This window comes from Hypomesus transpacificus, chromosome 9 (assembly GCF_021917145.1).
Source record: "Hypomesus transpacificus isolate Combined female chromosome 9, fHypTra1, whole genome shotgun sequence".
Classification (NCBI taxonomy): Eukaryota; Metazoa; Chordata; class Actinopteri; order Osmeriformes; family Osmeridae; genus Hypomesus; species Hypomesus transpacificus.
Window position 1 is genome coordinate 11,513,188 of NC_061068.1, and position 16,887 is coordinate 11,530,074.

At 47.3% G+C, this 16,887-nt stretch overlaps 3 protein-coding genes across 4 annotated transcripts; all 3 read left to right on the forward strand.

The window, feature by feature from the left end:
* Nucleotides 1–1,880: 1,880 nt before the first annotated feature.
* Nucleotides 1,881–6,310, forward strand: LOC124471544 (dynein axonemal heavy chain 12-like). The gene is made up of 11 exons (XM_047026084.1): nucleotides 1,881–1,940; nucleotides 2,351–2,543; nucleotides 2,784–2,836; nucleotides 3,039–3,170; nucleotides 3,352–3,510; nucleotides 3,868–4,113; nucleotides 4,295–4,466; nucleotides 4,657–4,942; nucleotides 5,084–5,341; nucleotides 5,616–5,769; nucleotides 5,923–6,310. The coding sequence occupies exons 2-11, from the start codon at nucleotides 2,416–2,418 to the stop codon at nucleotides 6,117–6,119; spliced, it is 1,785 nt and encodes a 594-aa protein (XP_046882040.1). The 5' UTR covers nucleotides 1,881–1,940; nucleotides 2,351–2,415; the 3' UTR covers nucleotides 6,120–6,310.
* Nucleotides 6,311–6,526: 216 nt separating this feature from the next.
* Nucleotides 6,527–13,495, forward strand: appl1 (adaptor protein, phosphotyrosine interaction, PH domain and leucine zipper containing 1). 2 transcript variants are annotated; one of them, XM_047026055.1, is made up of 22 exons: nucleotides 6,527–6,706; nucleotides 7,362–7,460; nucleotides 7,693–7,752; nucleotides 8,033–8,104; nucleotides 8,475–8,562; nucleotides 8,657–8,698; nucleotides 8,862–8,920; nucleotides 9,142–9,288; nucleotides 9,471–9,553; nucleotides 9,734–9,892; nucleotides 10,146–10,334; nucleotides 10,457–10,499; nucleotides 10,587–10,643; nucleotides 10,918–11,009; nucleotides 11,268–11,444; nucleotides 11,560–11,612; nucleotides 11,769–11,943; nucleotides 12,079–12,115; nucleotides 12,306–12,452; nucleotides 12,761–12,811; nucleotides 12,990–13,079; nucleotides 13,191–13,495. In XM_047026055.1, exons 1-22 carry the CDS (start codon nucleotides 6,653–6,655, stop codon nucleotides 13,341–13,343), a joined length of 2,127 nt encoding a protein of 708 aa, XP_046882011.1. In that variant the 5' UTR covers nucleotides 6,527–6,652; the 3' UTR covers nucleotides 13,344–13,495. The 2 variants fall into 2 exon arrangements, with proteins under 2 accessions (XP_046882011.1, XP_046882012.1); XM_047026056.1 differs by having other exon boundaries at nucleotides 11,563–11,612.
* A 1,419-nt stretch (nucleotides 13,496–14,914) lies between these two features.
* Nucleotides 14,915–16,660, forward strand: hesx1 (HESX homeobox 1). Its single transcript, XM_047026195.1, has 4 exons — nucleotides 14,915–15,697; nucleotides 15,781–15,956; nucleotides 16,120–16,221; nucleotides 16,418–16,660. Exons 1-4 carry the CDS (start codon nucleotides 15,565–15,567, stop codon nucleotides 16,526–16,528), a joined length of 522 nt encoding a protein of 173 aa, XP_046882151.1. The 5' UTR covers nucleotides 14,915–15,564; the 3' UTR covers nucleotides 16,529–16,660.
* The last annotated feature ends 227 nt before the right edge of the window (nucleotides 16,661–16,887 follow it).

Genomic DNA, 16,887 nt, shown 5'->3' on the forward strand with positions numbered 1-16,887 from the left:
TCCGGAAGTTGTAGAGGGTGAATCTACACGACCGGGAGACTGCAGCAATGTGGGCTGTGAGGGAGAGCTCCTCATCCATGGTCACCCCGAGGTTCCTAACATAGGATAAAGGGGTCGCCGTCGCTGATCCCAGAGTAATTGAGAGATCGTGGGAGATGAAGGGTTTGGCCGGGATGATGAGAAGTTCTGTTCGTTCTGTCTGAGGTTCAGCCGGAGGTGGTGCTTGGTCATCCAGGAGGAGATGTCTGTGAGGCAGACATCTCTGCTGAGATCCCCGGATCAGTTGGGGGGAACGACAGGTACAGCTGCATGTCGTCAGTGTAGCAGTGGTAGGAGAAGCCCAGGGAGGTGATGATCGGTCCAAGTGAGGTGGTGTACAGGGAGAAGAGTAGGGGTCCAAAGACAGAGACTCTGTGGGACACCAGTGGAGAGCTGGTGGGGGCCTGACACTTTGCCTCCCCAAGAGACCTGGTAGGATCTTCCCGATAGGTAGGATGAGATCCACTGAAGTGCTGTGCCAGTGATGCCCATCTCAAAAAGTCTGGCGAGCAGGATCTGATGGTTAACCGTATCAAATGCTGCAGAAAGGTCCAGCAGAATGATGACAGATGAACTCAAAGCCACTCTGGCATACTGGAGGGCAGTGGTGACTGACAGGAGGACAGTCTCTGTGGAGTGGCCAGTCTTGAAGCTTGAGGTCAAGCAGGTTGTTCTGAGAGAGAAAGTTTGACAGTTGGTTAGATACAGCGCGTTCAACTGTTTTTGAAAACAAGGGTAGCAGTGATACTGGTCTGTAGTTCTGGAGGACGGCTGGGCTAAGGGAGGGTTTTTGAGTAGAGGGCTAACCTTGGCCTGTTTGAAGGCAGAGGGGAAAGTGCTGGAAGTAAGAAATGTGTTTTTGAGCAACAAGAGGAAGGCATATTTTAGATTTTGTTCAAAATGAGTGAAATTCCATTCTTCACACTATTTTCTGATAGAGCATTTCCAGTCTTCATTTACATGTGAACACCTTTTTTAATGCTGAGAGGTTTAATTGGTGGTAGGAGAATTGTGGAACACTGTATAATAGACTTGTTTGAGTGTTGGTGAGTGGGAGTTGACACGTGGGAGGTGTGTATGTGATAGAGTTAGATGAACTCATTCTGTTCAGTACACAAGCCTGGTAGTATATTTTTTTTGAAGTGTCATATTTAATATTTAGTCATTTTATGAGGACATAGTAGATTATTTAATATGACATTTTCACATAATACGTGCACATGTCTTATAAAAATTACAATACTCACTAAAGTGCTGGTGAATGCTGGAGAATTGACGTCATAATATTGCCACCTAGAGGGGAGTCACTGCCACGTTATAAATTCCATCCTCCCCAGCCTGTTTGAAGGAGGCCACACGGTCATCTATCAGATTTAGCGAGGAAAAAAGGCTGTTGAAGTCCAAACTGTTAACTTGCCCGGTCAGTGGAGAGGGAAGTGACATGATGAGGTTAGAACCTAGCAACCAAGGGGATCTGTTGTGCGTAACCATCAAAGCCATGCTGTCCTTTACATACATTTACCACAGAGAAAACACAGGGTCATGATGGTGGACCACACTGTTGGAACCACACTTCTGTGAGGTAGCCCTGTCAAAGACAGGACCTTAAGGATCTCTTACAAACTAGCTTCCCTCCCTGTAGACAATGACCAAAACCTGATTAACGGACATAGAATGTGGATTACTAGGTGTGGAAAGGGCCTGTGTATGTGTGTCAGTATGTCTGTGTCTGCAGCCAGAGCAGGGAAAGTGTCAGAGAGGTTCAGTGGGCCAGAGACAGGAAACATTGTCAGTCTCATGATCAGGTATTTTTAGTAGCGTGTCTTTATAAATAGCCTTGCATGGAGATAAACAGAAGCCTCTAAGCCAGAGAGGGACGCACTAACCACGTTTTACTGCAGGTAAAATCAACAAAATGACACCAAAAGCTGTTTTGTCAAGTGGGCATGCTGTGAGAATACACAATGTCATTCTCATGACAATCCATCAGAGGTGCCTGCCAAATAGTCATAAACAACTTGGAATTGTTTATGGACAGGGAATCTTCCTCGTCTTTTCTTTGGAAAGGACATGTAATACTGTTACATTGTGCATGTAAATATCACAGTTAGTGCATTCATTCGTTTTGCAGCATGAAAGTAAAAAAACATACATAAAAGTCATTAGAAAAGCAAGTGTTGGACTAGTGAAAAAGATGATTCCTACATTTGATATGTGAGAGCATGCTTGGCCTTGTGAAAAACGGTGCAAGTGCCCATCGATTTTGGAAGGGAGGTGCTTTGAAACATGTCAACAAAAATGTCACCCACAGAAGAGAAAACGTTTTTCCAGCTAGCCCTCACCATCTCTGGATACATTGCTGCACAAGCTTAAAACATGGACTTTGACCTGTTAGAAATGGATGGAGATGAGGATGCAGACACTCAATACATGATTGAGCAGAGTCTGCTGGAGTGCACCAAGCAGTCAGAACACCAAGACAGACACCCAGAGGATGGGTGCAGGTGGGCTGCTTTACAATCCTGCGCTTTCAACTTTGGAGTTCCCTTGAAAATGTTGGGTTGGCCCCTTAAGCACTGTTCTCAAAGTAAAGTTTTGTGGACTATATCAAACCTCAAGTCTCTTGTCCTTGAAGTAGATCTGTGATCTTAGTGCAATGTTTGACCTTAATGGATGAGTTTTCCTACACACCTGTCATCATTTGAGGCCTGCGAGTGATTCAGCATTTATGTCATTCTCTACAGGGCTACTCACAACACGACAGAGTATGTCAAAGTATTGGATGCCATCAGGAAAGGTGAGTTCTGGAGTATGTATAACCAATCTAAGAAGGTAGACACAAGCTATGAAAACTGCACAGTGTGACAACACTAAACATCTATCGTTTGGAAAGTGAACCATATTGCTAAACCTCTCCTATTACACACATCTGATGAGTAATGGCAAAGAGTCATTCATTTGGATTCTTTTCATGGCCTTGTTTCCTGGTTGGGTGCCAGGTGATGAGGCTGCTCTCCGTGAGCTGTCTGCCTGCCAGAGTGCCTTCTCTGAGACTGACAGCAGAGGCTGGATCCCTTTGCATGAGGCCGCCACTCAGAAAAACCAGACTATCCTGGAGGTCACCTTTGCAGGTCTGTAGCAAACGTTGTAGTAACAGATTCCTGAACTGAAGGGCTGTACAGAATAGCCTACAGCACGGAGGAGGGGGGGGGGGAGCTTGAGCCATTCCTAAACTAGACTCCAGCTAGCAATCCAACTATAGATCTCCTGGAATGGTAAAGAATGACCAAACTGATTGGGTGTTCCCCTCAGCGTCCGGTCAGAGTGCGGGGCAGTGTCGGACCCCCCGGGGCAAAAGCGCCCTTCACCTGGCGGTGGAGCAGGGCCTGTTAGAGAACGCCGCCTTTCTTCTACAGAAGGGATGCAGCTTGGACTGTCAAGATGATGAAGAGGATTCACCTCTGGTCATAGGTGTGCTTTCTATCTATCTTCATATTATGGTCCACAAGGATAGAGTTTCAACCCAGGTTGCACATGTTTAAGGTCTATCATCACCACAAGAGGAACATGTTATCCTAGCATTTTGAACTAAAAGTAATGTTCAAGCTGGTTTTTGGGAAGCTAGAAAAAGAGCGCTGCAGTAATGAAAACGAGATGTAACTTTGAAAGAAAAGTCAAATTTTGTCGATATTATATACAGAACAAAAAGGGATTTCTTTCAATATTCACACATCCAGTACTGGTCTTTAACTGGACCATAATTACTTTATGACAAAAGCCTATACAAAGCCTTTATGAGACTAACCAGATAAACTGCTGTTACATTAGCCATCAGAAACAACCGTGAAGACCTGGCCAAACTCCTGCTATGCTCTGGCTGCCATGTCAACCAGGAGGGAAACCACTGCAGGACCCCCCTCCACGAGGCCGCTCGTCTGGGGCTCTTGAGCCTCGTGAAGCTGCTCCTGAAGGCTGGAGCAGAGCCGGACGCCCGCAGCGCCTACGGTCTCAGCCCTCTGGCGCTGGCTGCTCAGAACGGACACCTGGATGTGGTCCAAGCCCTGATCCACAAAGGTAGTCTGGACACGTCAACCTGTTATCTTACTGATGGGGAATGGTCCTGGGTTTGGAGCTCTACACAGGTGTCACTCACCTGCATGAAACTCATGACACACGTTACAGTGTTACCCTCCTCAGCTGTTAGCCTTGGCATCGACTGTGTGACGTGAGCTGCTGGGAATGTTGTGTCCACCAGGGGTCAATGTGCAGTCTCAGGCCCAGGACAGTGCTACTATCCTGTTTGAGGCTTCAGCCTCGGGAAACCCTGAGATCATCTCCCTTCTGTTGGAGTATGGAGCGGATGCCAACATACCCAAACACACCGGGCATCTACCCATCCACCGAGTGTCCCACCGTGGGCATCTAGAGTAGGTGGCACTGCACGCTCTCAGCAGGGAAAGAAACCGCCAAGCAGTCACTTTTGGAAATCAACAATGCTGTACACACAATTGAAGGGCTTCTCCGACACCACACATCTTTTGTAGCTTGGATTTCCACAGTGATTGGTTCAAACAGACAAAGCTGTGAAATGAGTCTTCACCGTCCCTCTGCCTGCAGAGCCCTTAAGCTCCTGATACCAGTCACCACCATGGAGGCTGTGGACGACAGCGGCATGAGCCCCCTCCACTCGGCGGCCGACGGCGGCCACACCCCCTGTCTGCGGGCCCTCCTGGGTGCAGGGTTCGACCCCAACGACATGCTGCACCCCTGGGTGCGCCGTAACTACGACGACCAGCGCAAGTCAGCTCTGTTCTTTGCCGTGTCCAATAACGACGTGCCGTCTGTCAGAATGCTGCTAGAGGCCGGGGCCATGCCCAACCAGGACCCTGTGAAGTGCCTCCAGGTGAGGAGAGGGGGGTGGAGGGGGAATTGAGAGGAGAGCGATGGGAGCTGAAAAAGTGGAACAGGGGAAGGAGAAGGTAGGTGTGGGAATTTATGTTTGTTAATGCCCAGCATTTAGTTGTTCTGTTCAAATTGCCTCCAGGTGGCCCTTCGTCATGGCAACTATGAGCTGATGAACCTGCTGCTGAGGTTTGGCGCCAATGTCAACTATTTCTCCCGGATAAACACCACACACTTCCCTTCCGCTCTGCAGTATGCTCTGAAGGACGACATCATCCTGCGCATGCTTTGTAACTATGGTTACGACGTCCAGAGATGCTTCGACTGCCCGTACGGCGAGGCGTCCCACGTGCCTGACGACTACGAGGGCTGGAGCAACACGGTCATCAAGGATACCATGGTAACCCCGCATCTGAAGAGGTGCAGGCAAAACAATGCACAAGCCTATTTCCCAAAGGGTGATTCCAATCTCAGTTGGAATTTCTAAGAACATTCTAAGAACCCAATTCTACTGAAGCACAATGGGTGCACAAATTGCACCAAAAAAGTGCGAAGTCATGCACGGGATTCTTAGTCCCTTAGACCCTGTCTAGGAATAAGTGCCATCTGTAAACATAACTGTGCTGATTCCTATCTCAATAATGGTATGGGATCTAATGTGGTGCATGTTTCAGTTTTGTGAGGTGATCACAGTGTACTGGCTGAAGGACATATCTGGACACATGGTGAGGATCATGCTGGACTATGTCAGTCATGTCACCTTCTGCTCCAAACTGAAGGCAGCCCTAATGGAGCAGAAACAGTGGCTGGATATCTGCAAAATTCAAGGTAAGGAGAAAGACCGTAATGAGAAGTACAGCGAGTGTCCTGGAACATTTTCCACAAAGGTCTATCTGGAGGGACATCTCAAAGGTTGAATGTTGAAGTTTAAACTGAACGTCCCCTTCTCCATTCTCTGCTTTCATCATCAAACCCCCACAGAGAATGTCCGCTGTCTGCAGCATCTCTGCCGGCTGAAAATCCGCAGCTGTCTGGGCCGGCTGCGTCTGAGGGCACCTGTCTTCATGAGCTTCCTGTCGTTGCCAAACAGACTCAAGGATTACATCCTATTTCAAGAGTATGACCTCTACAGCCAGAGCCAGGGCATAAAAGCAGGACATTGTTGGGCTACAGACTAGATTGGGGAACTGATAATTGAAATTTGCACCTGTTTTACATTATGCCATTCTTATCTAAAACAGTCTGATGAGACAATTATTGTTTCTACTAGTCCTGTTCATATTGATTGGATTTGTCATGTAAATTGTCATTTTATGTTATTTTGCAGACATTTCTACATGGTGTTGTTTGTTTGCAATAAAAATTGGTTGTTTTATTATGATTCATCTTCATTCTGACTTTACTGTAAGGCAACTCGATTTCTCCAGACGCCATTTTGGGTCCCTTAAGAATGAAATTGTGGTTCAAGGGCGACGCAGGTCTAGAGCCAAGATGTCTTTCATTGCATTGAATCAGGAACCAATAATATGCGTGTGGACACTTCCAGCCCAATCATACTCATCCTGAAGGCGGAATATCCGCATGTAGGAGGAGCTGTTTTGGGTGTTGTGGATCTGTGTAAAATCTGTGGGAGTGAGCCGAGCTTGTATTCTATTTTCCAATTAGCTGAATATTACTGTTTGTATCGATACGATTTGAAACAGAAGTAGACATGCCTGGAATAGATAAGCTACCAATAGAAGAAACATTGGAAGACAGTCCGCAGGTAATAAATTGCATTGTAACCTGCCAGCTAGCTCTCTTTGTACTGCTCCATAGCTAGCCAGCCTGCTAACGCAACACCGACAGCTGTCAAATGGTTAAACGCATAGCTTTTGAGCATCATTTAAGTCCGACTGTCAATAACAGCACCTTTGCATCATTACTATCTTGGTTTGCATCAGCTATTGAAAGTATGTACCAATATGAAAATACTATTTCTAGTGTGAGACAACCGTTTACAGCGCACCCTTTTGTTGATGTGCACATAAATTAGCTTTGTGAGCCTCCCATTCGACCAATGAGCGTCCCTTACTGCTAGCTACTTCCTTAGCCATCCAACCATTGTATCCAAAATATTTCTGTTGTCATGACTGAGTTTGGCTTTGAATTTGCAAAAGCAATAATGGTAGTTTAGTTCAAGCTGTGTCGTTAGGATACATTTGGTAGATTTTTCACATTAGTATAATGTTTGATGCAATCTCCTCTTCAGCTTTGATATAATGATAATACTGAATAGAAAATAATATGGATCTCATTTCAGCAAAAATCGAAATAAATCTCAATCAGGCTGTTTTTGGATAGTATTTATCCTGACAGCTGGATCAAAAGTGTGTGTTCATTTAGTCAATGCGTTCATTCCCCCGTATGTCTGTTGGTAGACCCGCTCATTGCTGGGTGTCTTTGAGGAGGATGCAGCTGCTATATCCAGCTACTCCCAGCAGCTGTTCCAGGCCATGCAGAGGATCTATGATGCTCAGGTGAGAGGATCCCTCTGAATGACTTCATACCTTAAGTTCCTTTTCCTAGAACGCGCACACGCATCCAAAGGAAAGACCCTCACCCATCAACATGTCGGTAAACCACTTCCGTTAGAGGGGTTCGGAACGTAATATCTCACAGAAATGCATCTCACCCTAAAGTGCGTGATAGCGATCGCTCATGTATGTCACAGCCACTTCCTGGTGCCACTGACGCATCCTTCTGTTTCAGAATGAGCTGAGTGCTGCCACTCATCTGACTTCCAAGCTCCTGAAGGAGTATGAGAAGCAGGTACGACAGCAGCTTCAGCCCAGGCCCCTGGTGGATATTCATATCTCTGTTCTGGAGAATCCAGTACACTATGTGATTCATTAGGGCCAAGCGAAACATAAAACCACACTGGCAACAATACTTTCTCTATAATGGAGTTAAGTGGCAGCACACAAAGCATGAGCCGTCAAGGCTTTACGTATGCTTCCGTCCACGCAAGGAATGTCCTTTACCAAATGTATACCCATGGCATCCAAGATATCACTTCAAATGAAATGAACCTTTGCCCCTGTGTTTGCAGCGTTTCCCCCTAGCGAGTGATGATGAGGTTATGAGCTCAACACTGCAGCAGTTTGCCAAAGTCATAGACGAGGTGAGAAAGAACACAGCATGACTGCCCTGAAACTCCTCCACCCCCTGTAGCACTCATGTATGAAAGCCTGTCACGCCTCTCACCTCTCCGTTATGATGCTGTCATGCACTGCACACTGTATTATGCTGTGACCTGTACTGTGTCATTCACTTTATTATGCTCTGTACTGTATTCTTTTTTTGCACGGTTGTGTGTTAGGCACTTTTTGTGTTTTTGTGTGACAGGTGGAGTATTAGTGTTATAACACCTCTCTCTCTCTCTCTCTCTCTCTCTCTCTCTCTCTGTCTCTCTCTCTCTTCCTCTATCTCTCCCCCCTCCCTCACCGTTCTCCTCCGTTCAATCCCTCTCTTCTTACCCTCGGTCGCCCCAGCTCAGCTCCTGCCATGCAGTCCTCTCCACGCAGCTGGCAGACGCCATGATGTTTCCCATCACCCAGTTTAAGGAGCGCGACCTGAAAGGTAAGAGGCTGTCTTTGTCATCAATCTAGTGGATCAAAGAATGTGTTCTCTTTCCAGCAGTAACTAGGAATTACATCCCCCGTGTTTCCTGCAGAGATACTGACGCTGAAGGAAGTGTTCCAGATATCCAGTGACGGTACGTGATATATTATATTGTTTTTTCCAGAAGGTTCCATCCTTGCATGGAGAAAGGGTCGCCTGTATTTGTAATGAACACGCTGCGTTGTGAAAGGAGAAGCACTTTCCAACAGCATTTCGCCACTGTTAATATTCCCTCCTTTTTCTTTGTTTGATCTCAGATCACGACACGGCCATCACTCGATACAGCCGTCTGTCTAAGAAGAGAGACAACGAGAAGGTAACTCAATTCCAAAAGACGGAAGTCCTCAGCTGACTTCTGTGACTCTGGAAGATAACTACAGTCAGAACAATAAATGACAAAAAAAACTACAGTCTTCCAGAGAACTACAGGGGGCTCGCAGAAGCCTTTCAGTGTATTGTTCTCCAAGGAAGACCAGTGTTTGCTAGCCCCTCCATGTTAAAAAACACCCGTAAATAAACAAAGATACCCCACCACAGGTGAGGAGCGAAGTGATGGAGGACGTCTACACCTCCAGGAAGAAGCAGCACCAGACCATGATGCACTACTTCACGGCCCTCAACACCCTCCAGTACAAGAAGAAGATCTCTCTGCTGGAGCCCCTGCTGGGGTACATGCAGGCCCAGGTAGGAGTCCTCCCACCAGCCTCCCTGCTCAGCCGTCAGGAAGTGTCTGAACCCACAGCCCTTTGGCTCTCTCTGTCTCTCTCTCTCTCTCTCTCTCTCTCTCTCTCTCTCTCTCTCCATCTTTCTCTCTAACTCACTCACACACTCAATCACTCACACACATTCTCTCTCTCCCCTCTCAGATCAGCTTCTTCAAGCTGGGCTCAGAGAACCTGACTCAGCAGTGGGAGGACTTCCTGGCCACCATAGGAACCAGCGTTCAGAAGTAAAAGCACCGACTTCTGAAAGAACGTTTCTCTCTGTGACCACAACTAGGAGCATTGTCACTCGGTGGCAGTGTTTCTGGTGCTGTGCTCTTTGAGCTCAGGAACTAGGCTATTTGGGTATGCAAACACAACAGTTATTGTGGTGTGTGTAGATTGTTAATGTGTGTGTGTGTGTTTAGCGTCCGTAGAGAGATGGACGGGGAGGTGGATGTGATGCAGCAGACCATCCTGGATATGGAACAGTCCAGTGACCTGCTCTACATGCCTGACCCCGACCCCAACCACGTCCCCATCAACCGCAATCTCACCCGCAAGGCCGGCTATCTCAACACTCGCAAGTGAGACGCCACACAGTATCTGCCGCCATGGACATGCTTTCCCTTGTCATAAGGTTTTATTTAGAACTATAAATAACAGTTCAAATCCTCTCAGTTCAATTCAGCTGTGGTTTTGGCCACTGTTCAGTTCTGTTTTGTATTCAAGCCGTATTTTCATCTGTTGTGTTCTGTTTGGTTTCTATGCCGTTCGTGTTTCCAAATTCTGGTCTCTGTCCGTTTTCTGAATGGTGTTGTCCTGGCTCTCCTGTCCCAGTAAAACCGGCCTGGTGTCCTCGACCTGGGACCGGCAGTACTTCTTCACCCAGGGAGGGAACCTCATGAGCCAGTCTCGGGGAGCCGTGGCCGGGGGGTTGGTCATGGACATTGACAACTGCTCCGTCATGGCCGTGGACTGTGAGGACCGCCGCTTCTGCTTCCAGATCACCTCCTTCGACGGCAAGAAGTAAATCCAGTTTTTAAAAACAATTTCTTTTGAACAAATTGTTATACGAATTCGCAGAAATACTCCGATGAGGAACTGTTAGGCTCAGTGACCTCACGTGTTGTCCATCTTCCTTCTCCAAGAGTGGCCATCTTGCAGGCCGACAGCAGAAAGGACTGTGAGGAGGTAAGGACCACCGTAGCTCTTCTGAACCTGGTCCCTTCACAGGGCTGACCAACGTATGTTGACGGAAACGTCCGTTTGCTTTTCCAGTGGATAACCACGATCAACAACATATCCAAGAGGATCTACCTGAGTGAGAACCCTGAGGTGAGTGTCGGGGCATTCCTAGCCCCCCCTAACAGGAGGGGCACGCTGTTGTTATGGTTATGAACACAATCCAATATGGAGCGACTGTGTTGGCATCATTACTCATTGCTGGCAATCATGACTAGCATCTATTCATACATACTCCCTCCTTTCAGACCCATGATGGGAAATTCCTAGTGACTGTGCTGTATGTCTGCTATGGGGTCAATCTCCTGGTGACTCATGTATCTCCTCTGATAAGGGCCTGCTTCAAGTACTGTTTATCTGTTGGCAGGAAATCGCTGCAAGAGTCAACCAATCAGCTCTGGAGGCTGTGACGCCGTCGCCCTCCTTTCAGCAGAGACACGAGAGCATGCGACCGAGCACGTAGGTCTCCTCCTCCTTTCCTCCTCCTCCTCTCCTCCCCTCCTCCTCCCCTCCTCTCCTGCTTTATGTACACACAGTAGTCACCTGCTGTGTGTCCCTTCTGTTATTGGTCGTCTTTTACATTTCGCATTGCACATTTATCGAACCTACACGCACAGAACCTACCCAACATAGAGTGGCTAGCCCTCCCTTGTCTTTTAAAGCCAAGCCGTCTCTTTTTACTGTCCCACAACCCCCCTCTCCCTCGCCGCCCCGCAGGAAGGCGCGAGCAGCTCGGACCAGCAGCGTGAGTTCGGCAGGGTCCGAGTCCCCCGCCCTCTCCTCCCTCTCCCTGGACTCCCTGGTGGCTCCGGACACGCCCATCCAGTTTGACATCATCTCCCCCGTCAGCGAGGAGTACGCAGGCCAGGCCAAGAGCGCCGGGCAGGGCGGCAGGTCTGGAAACGCACACCGTCACGAAAACACGCTGTTGCTGTGGGCCATCCTGGTCTACCTAACTGGCTGTTTGATTAAATGTTTTCAATGTCTCCCTCCTCGGATTTGTTGAAAGAAGGACCAACCCGTTTGGGGAATCTGGAGACACGCCCTCTGAGGACAGTGAAGGTGTGTGTTGCGTCTCCGTCTGTGTGTGTATACACGCACACACACCCAGACGTGCACTGTGACCTTGTGCTTGCTTGACTTTGTGCCCGCCTGTTTAAAGTGTCAGTGGCGCACCCGTGTTTGTCTCACGCCTCCCTCTCCCCCCTCCCCTTCCAGACTCCATCCTGCACCAGCTGTTCATCGTCCGTTTCCTGGGCTCCATGGAGGTGAAGGAGACGGAGCGTGCTGACGTCATCTACGAGACCATGAGGCAGATCCTGGCTGCCAGGGCCATCCACAACATCTTCAGGATGACCGAGTCTCACCTGCTGGTCACCTGCGACTGCCTCAAGTGCGTGAGGGCGTGCGTGTGTGAGGAATGGTTTTGTGTGTGGGTTTGTGTGTGTGTGAAAGCCAGGCATGCTGGATTGGGTCAGTGTGTGTAATTGTTCTGAGCGCTGCTGTGTTTCTGTCCTCTGGTCATCAGGCTCATCGATCCTCAGACCCAGGTGACGAGGCTCAGGGTAGGTGGACGGTCATCTCAGTACGCACACAGCACCGCCCCCACGTTGTTAGCTGTGTGGTTACTTCACAGCAGTCAAGTTCAGACACACCTGCCCTGCGAGGCTTCTTAACCACGCTCCACTTCTCTCTTCACTTCTCTCCTCCTCCTTCCCCCCCCCCGCCCCATCTCTCCCCCCCCTCCCTCTCTAGTTCCCTCTGTCCAGCGTGGTCCTGTGTGCGACCCACCAGGAGAACAAGCGTCTGTTTGGCTTCGTGCTCCAGACGCCGGGAGGCCGGGTGGACGGCCGGCCCGTCACCGTCTGCTACATCTTCGAGTCCAACAACGATGGCGAGAAGGTGGGCCAAGCAGCAACTGAACCTGAGGTTGTCATCCGTGTCATCCTGAAATGACTTTGAGCTATCTACAACCGCGACGTGTCCCCCCCCCCCCCCCCCCCCCCCAAAAGAGAAATCCATCAGTGGGTCGTTCGACCCCTTTTTGTTGTTGCCGTGGGTGACGGAGGTGGTTGGGATGTTGGGACCTGGCGTTTGTCTTGAGGCCGTATGGCAGCTGGTCCGGGGGGTGCCCTGCGGAGTTTTGAAGTGTGACCGCTCTGTGGGTACGGTGACAGTGACCGTGCCGTTGTTGACGTTGTATGTTCCAGATCTGTGACAGCGTAGGACTGGCCAAACAGATCGCCTTCCACTCCGAGATGGTGAGAGACACACGACACTCCCCTGCGTAGTGAAAGTGGCTTTTTCTTACCTTGAAATAAGACACGCACACACACGCGCACGCACACTCATCCATTATTCATGGTAAGTGGTGGAGTGCGTGTGTGGTCGAGTTGCCGTGGTTGATGGCTGCTGTGTGGGTTTGTGTGTGTGAGACAGGATCGTAAAGCTGAGGAGAAGAAGAAGGAACATGACAAGGCCAAGGAGAAACAGCAGGAAGAGCTGAGCAAACAGAAGCAGATAGAGAAGGTCACACCACACGCACACGCACGCACACACTCACACTCAATCTTCTGGTTGGTTCATTATTTTCTCTTGGTGACGCTGTAGAACTTACCAGAATAAACCGACCTCCCACAGGACCTGGAGGAGCAGAGCCGCTTAATAGCTGCCTCCAGTCGCCCCAGCAACCCACCCGCCAATGACGGACAATTCCTGGTTCTCAGCAACAGCCAATCGGAAGACAGTGACGCTGGAGACGAGGGACGAAAGAAGGGAGAGTCCGAGGCTTGACCCAAAACAGGCGAGGATGTGATAGGTGGGCCAGCCGCTGACTTTTACAGACCCTGCCTCTTCCGGTTGTTTCCGGCACTAGGCTCCTCTGGTGTCTCCTGTAGGAGCAGAAAGCGGAGCAGCTTTATCATGGGGGGGGGGGGGGGGGGGGGGGGGGGGGGGGGGGGGGGAAATAAAGTAGATTCCCCCAACAAAAACACAAGGAGAAATGAACACCTGGTGTGGATTCACCCCCCTCCCCCCAGTTACTCAACGTGTAAATCTTGTGTTTTATATCGGCTCCCGTATGTAGACCAGATATAGAATACGCTTTGAAGTTACTAGTTCTTTTATTTTGTAAATCTGCATCCCATACGTGACTAACTTGCAGTGTATTCATTAAGAAATTGCACATGTCAATAACAGATGTATAAAGGACCTTTATTTTTTGGTGTATAGGTTTAACAAGCTACATTTCAACTTTCCAGGTCTAACAGCCTAGCATGTGTGTAGGCTCTGGAGGTGGGGTGGGGGGTTCAGAGGGTGGGTGGGGTCAAAGGGTCGCCTACCGGAAGTTATCCAGGTTTATCTAACCCTAATGTGGGACACCAACCTGATAGGGCCACCTACTTCTGTTCATAAAAAAAACTAAACAGAGTCATCTTTTGTAAATGTCACCTGCCGTTTCAGTCTGCACTCGCTGTGAGGTTGGGGGTGTACCTCTTTGTGTCAAAGGTTTTTCTGGTTCTGCGTTAGGAAATGGTATCGCTTCTTAATTATGTTCATGTGCAAGCCTATACCATGTTGTCAACGAATCTTTTGAAGCACAACCTCAATGTTTGGACAGTCTGGAATGAACTTTGTTCTGGATATGAAAGCTCAAATGGAGAGTTACAGGAGCTTAACTACATCTTTGACTGGCACTTTGAGGCACATAAGAAAAGGCATTACATTATCATAAAAACAGACAACTTCAGTCAAGCCATAGTAACATTTGTGTAAATGTTGTGGAAATTATGAAAGAAGCACAAAACAGCAACTCACAGTACGATCATAGCATTAATTCTCACAAAACTGATCTGGTTGGTATTTTTTTTATTATGTTTTTACGTGCACTTATTTGCTCTGTTATGGAGAGTTCTCTGTGTGAATGCAGTGGGACAAAAGATCAGTTTCTTGATATATTAGCAGTACAGATCCATTGTTTTTGTTAACTAAAATAATCATACAGCAAACATGTTCCATATGAGAAAGAATACCACCATATCAACAACATTTTAAATGATTTCCAATAGCGTTTGGATTTTTGTTTTGTTTTATTAGGCATACTTTAATGTTTTGGAAACGCTGTTTAGTCAAATGGGTGGCTGTTAGGGGACTGCACTTTATGGATGCAGGAGGAGGGACATGATCATGTTTACTGTAAATACATCAGTGATTATTTTTGCGGTGTCCTTTTAAGAAGCTTTTTAACAATAAACGATATCTAATTCGAACCTAAATTTCGCGGATTGTCCTGTGTGCCAGACTTGAGGTTTGTTCATCAGGAGGGATAAATAAACAAGGCCGCTATTAGTTTAAAGCTGTCCATGTCCTTAAGTGACTACTTATCTCGTTCTGAATAGGACTGTCCAGGGGAAACAATACCTCTACCCAGGGATTTCCAACGACACGTCAAGCTACCGCTGTGCCCTCCGCGGAAAGCTTTTGTTTCCTCCTGCCATGATTTACTCTCGTATGCATCACAACTAGAAAATGAGGGAATATTCAGTAGGATTAACATAATAGTATTAGAGGATTACTATTAGTTTAAATTTCCAAGGCAAAAATCGAACTAAATAGGATTATTGAATACTTGAATGGCTTCTGATGACTGACTGCACCGAGACAACTGAAAAGGTTCTTCAGATCATATTTTAAGGGACCAATAAATCTGGGTTCGATTTTATACTTTGGTTATTTTGAAGAAAAGAAAGTTTGCGTTTTGTTTGAGTTGATGGGTTTAAAGGATTAGGTGTACAAAAACACCTTTCTAGGGAGCCGGCTGCACCCTAATTTGAGAAAGGCCAATACCTGACACGCCTAATGTCCCACAGTGAGGGGTCTCCAATTCAAATGCAAAATCCTTTTGGTTTAAGAGTTTAATTAGTGACGTATATATAATCCGGCATTGGTCTAAAAGTCGTCACCTGAGCAATTGGCAAACAGAACACACTAACCTTTCTGAGGTGACGGTAAAAGGATGGCGATTCCTGTCGTCCATCAGCTGCGAGTTGACGCCAGGTCAATTTTCAGTATAGACAGCATCCTCGGGTTGGACTTGGAAAGACCAGACCTGCAAAATGTGTCATTGCGTTTATATAGACCTTGGACAGGTGAGTGTCACTCTAAACAGCATATATTTTTTGCGTGAATATTCCTTTCTACTAACATAAATGATAAACTACAAACATTTCAGAAATGGATCCAACGAAACAGCATTACATCACAGCCAAACACTCGGAGGCTCCGCCAGAGGTGAGAATGGCTGAGGACAGGAGCTCCAACTGTAAACAGAACATCTCGGATTCACATAGAAGAAGACTGAACTGGTACGTCGGACGCAGACCCCGCACGGCGTTCACAAGCGCTCAGGTAAGCAACACTGGTGCGTGAGTTTGGCGTAGACCTACATTTCCCGACTTCTAATCGATAACAATAAAAATACATAGGGTATTACTTTGGAAGCTTTGTTCAAATGATTGTAACCTATTTGTCACTACTTGTCAATTTTCTCCTGATGTTTGTGCTTTTTCAGATCGAGATCCTGGAGAGCGTATTCCTCATAAACTCCTACCCAGGTATCGACGTCAGAGAGGAGCTGGCTCAGAGACTACACCTGGAGGAGGACAGAATACAGGTTTGTCTACCTGGACAAGCACAGTTTAGTTTAAAGCCGGTGTAAGATATCAGTTTCATGAGAAGCTGAAGCCCAATCATATTCTACAATGATGACCATTTTAATGTATCTTGCCTGTTGTGTTGCTGTATCCAATCGACAGTTATGTGATTTCGAATATAATCTCATTCGGACTTTTTGTCCCTCTTATCCACAGATCTGGTTTCAGAACCGCAGAGCCAAGCGGAAACGCTCCGACAGAGAGTCTCAGTTTTGCATGGTGAAGAAAGTCATTTCTGGTCTCCAGACAAAAGAGGATAAAGAATAATGAACACTGTATTTCTCTATTTCTGTCTGTATATCTTTCTCTGTCAGTGCAATATTCAGATAATTTATTTATGTGTGAATGACGAATTGTGTCTTATTAATAGATAAGATTAATAAAATAGATAATAGGCTACTATTGTTCTGTGGTGTCACATTGGATCAATTTATTGCAATGCATTTTTCTCATTCTGCCAAATAGCATTGACCTCATTAAACCTTATGGCTTGTGCAGGGACAGGTGAAACAGCCCTTGAGGTTACAGGTTCTCGTTTCTCCCCCATTTGAGATCCTGTGGAGGCGGAGTTAAGCTTAACTCAGCCACTGCTTTTGTTGGGACACATACCCAGAGAGGAACCGATT

Coding starts and splice junctions, on each gene's coding strand:
- LOC124471544 (XM_047026084.1), top strand. CDS start 2,416: ATGGACTTTGACCTGTTAGAAATGGATGGAGATGAGGATGCAGACACT. Junction 3,171..3,351: donor CCTGGAGGTCACCTTTGCAG/GTCTGTAGCAAA, acceptor TGTTCCCCTCAG/CGTCCGGTCAGAGTGCGGGG. Junction 5,770..5,922: donor GGATATCTGCAAAATTCAAG/GTAAGGAGAAAG, acceptor AAACCCCCACAG/AGAATGTCCGCTGTCTGCAG.
- appl1 (XM_047026055.1), top strand. CDS start 6,653: ATGCCTGGAATAGATAAGCTACCAATAGAAGAAACATTGGAAGACAGT. Junction 12,116..12,305: donor CCCAGGTGACGAGGCTCAGG/GTAGGTGGACGG, acceptor CTCCCTCTCTAG/TTCCCTCTGTCCAGCGTGGT. Junction 12,812..12,989: donor TCGCCTTCCACTCCGAGATG/GTGAGAGACACA, acceptor TGTGTGAGACAG/GATCGTAAAGCTGAGGAGAA.
- hesx1 (XM_047026195.1), top strand. CDS start 15,565: ATGGCGATTCCTGTCGTCCATCAGCTGCGAGTTGACGCCAGGTCAATT. Junction 15,698..15,780: donor TTTATATAGACCTTGGACAG/GTGAGTGTCACT, acceptor CAAACATTTCAG/AAATGGATCCAACGAAACAG. Junction 16,222..16,417: donor TGGAGGAGGACAGAATACAG/GTTTGTCTACCT, acceptor TCTTATCCACAG/ATCTGGTTTCAGAACCGCAG.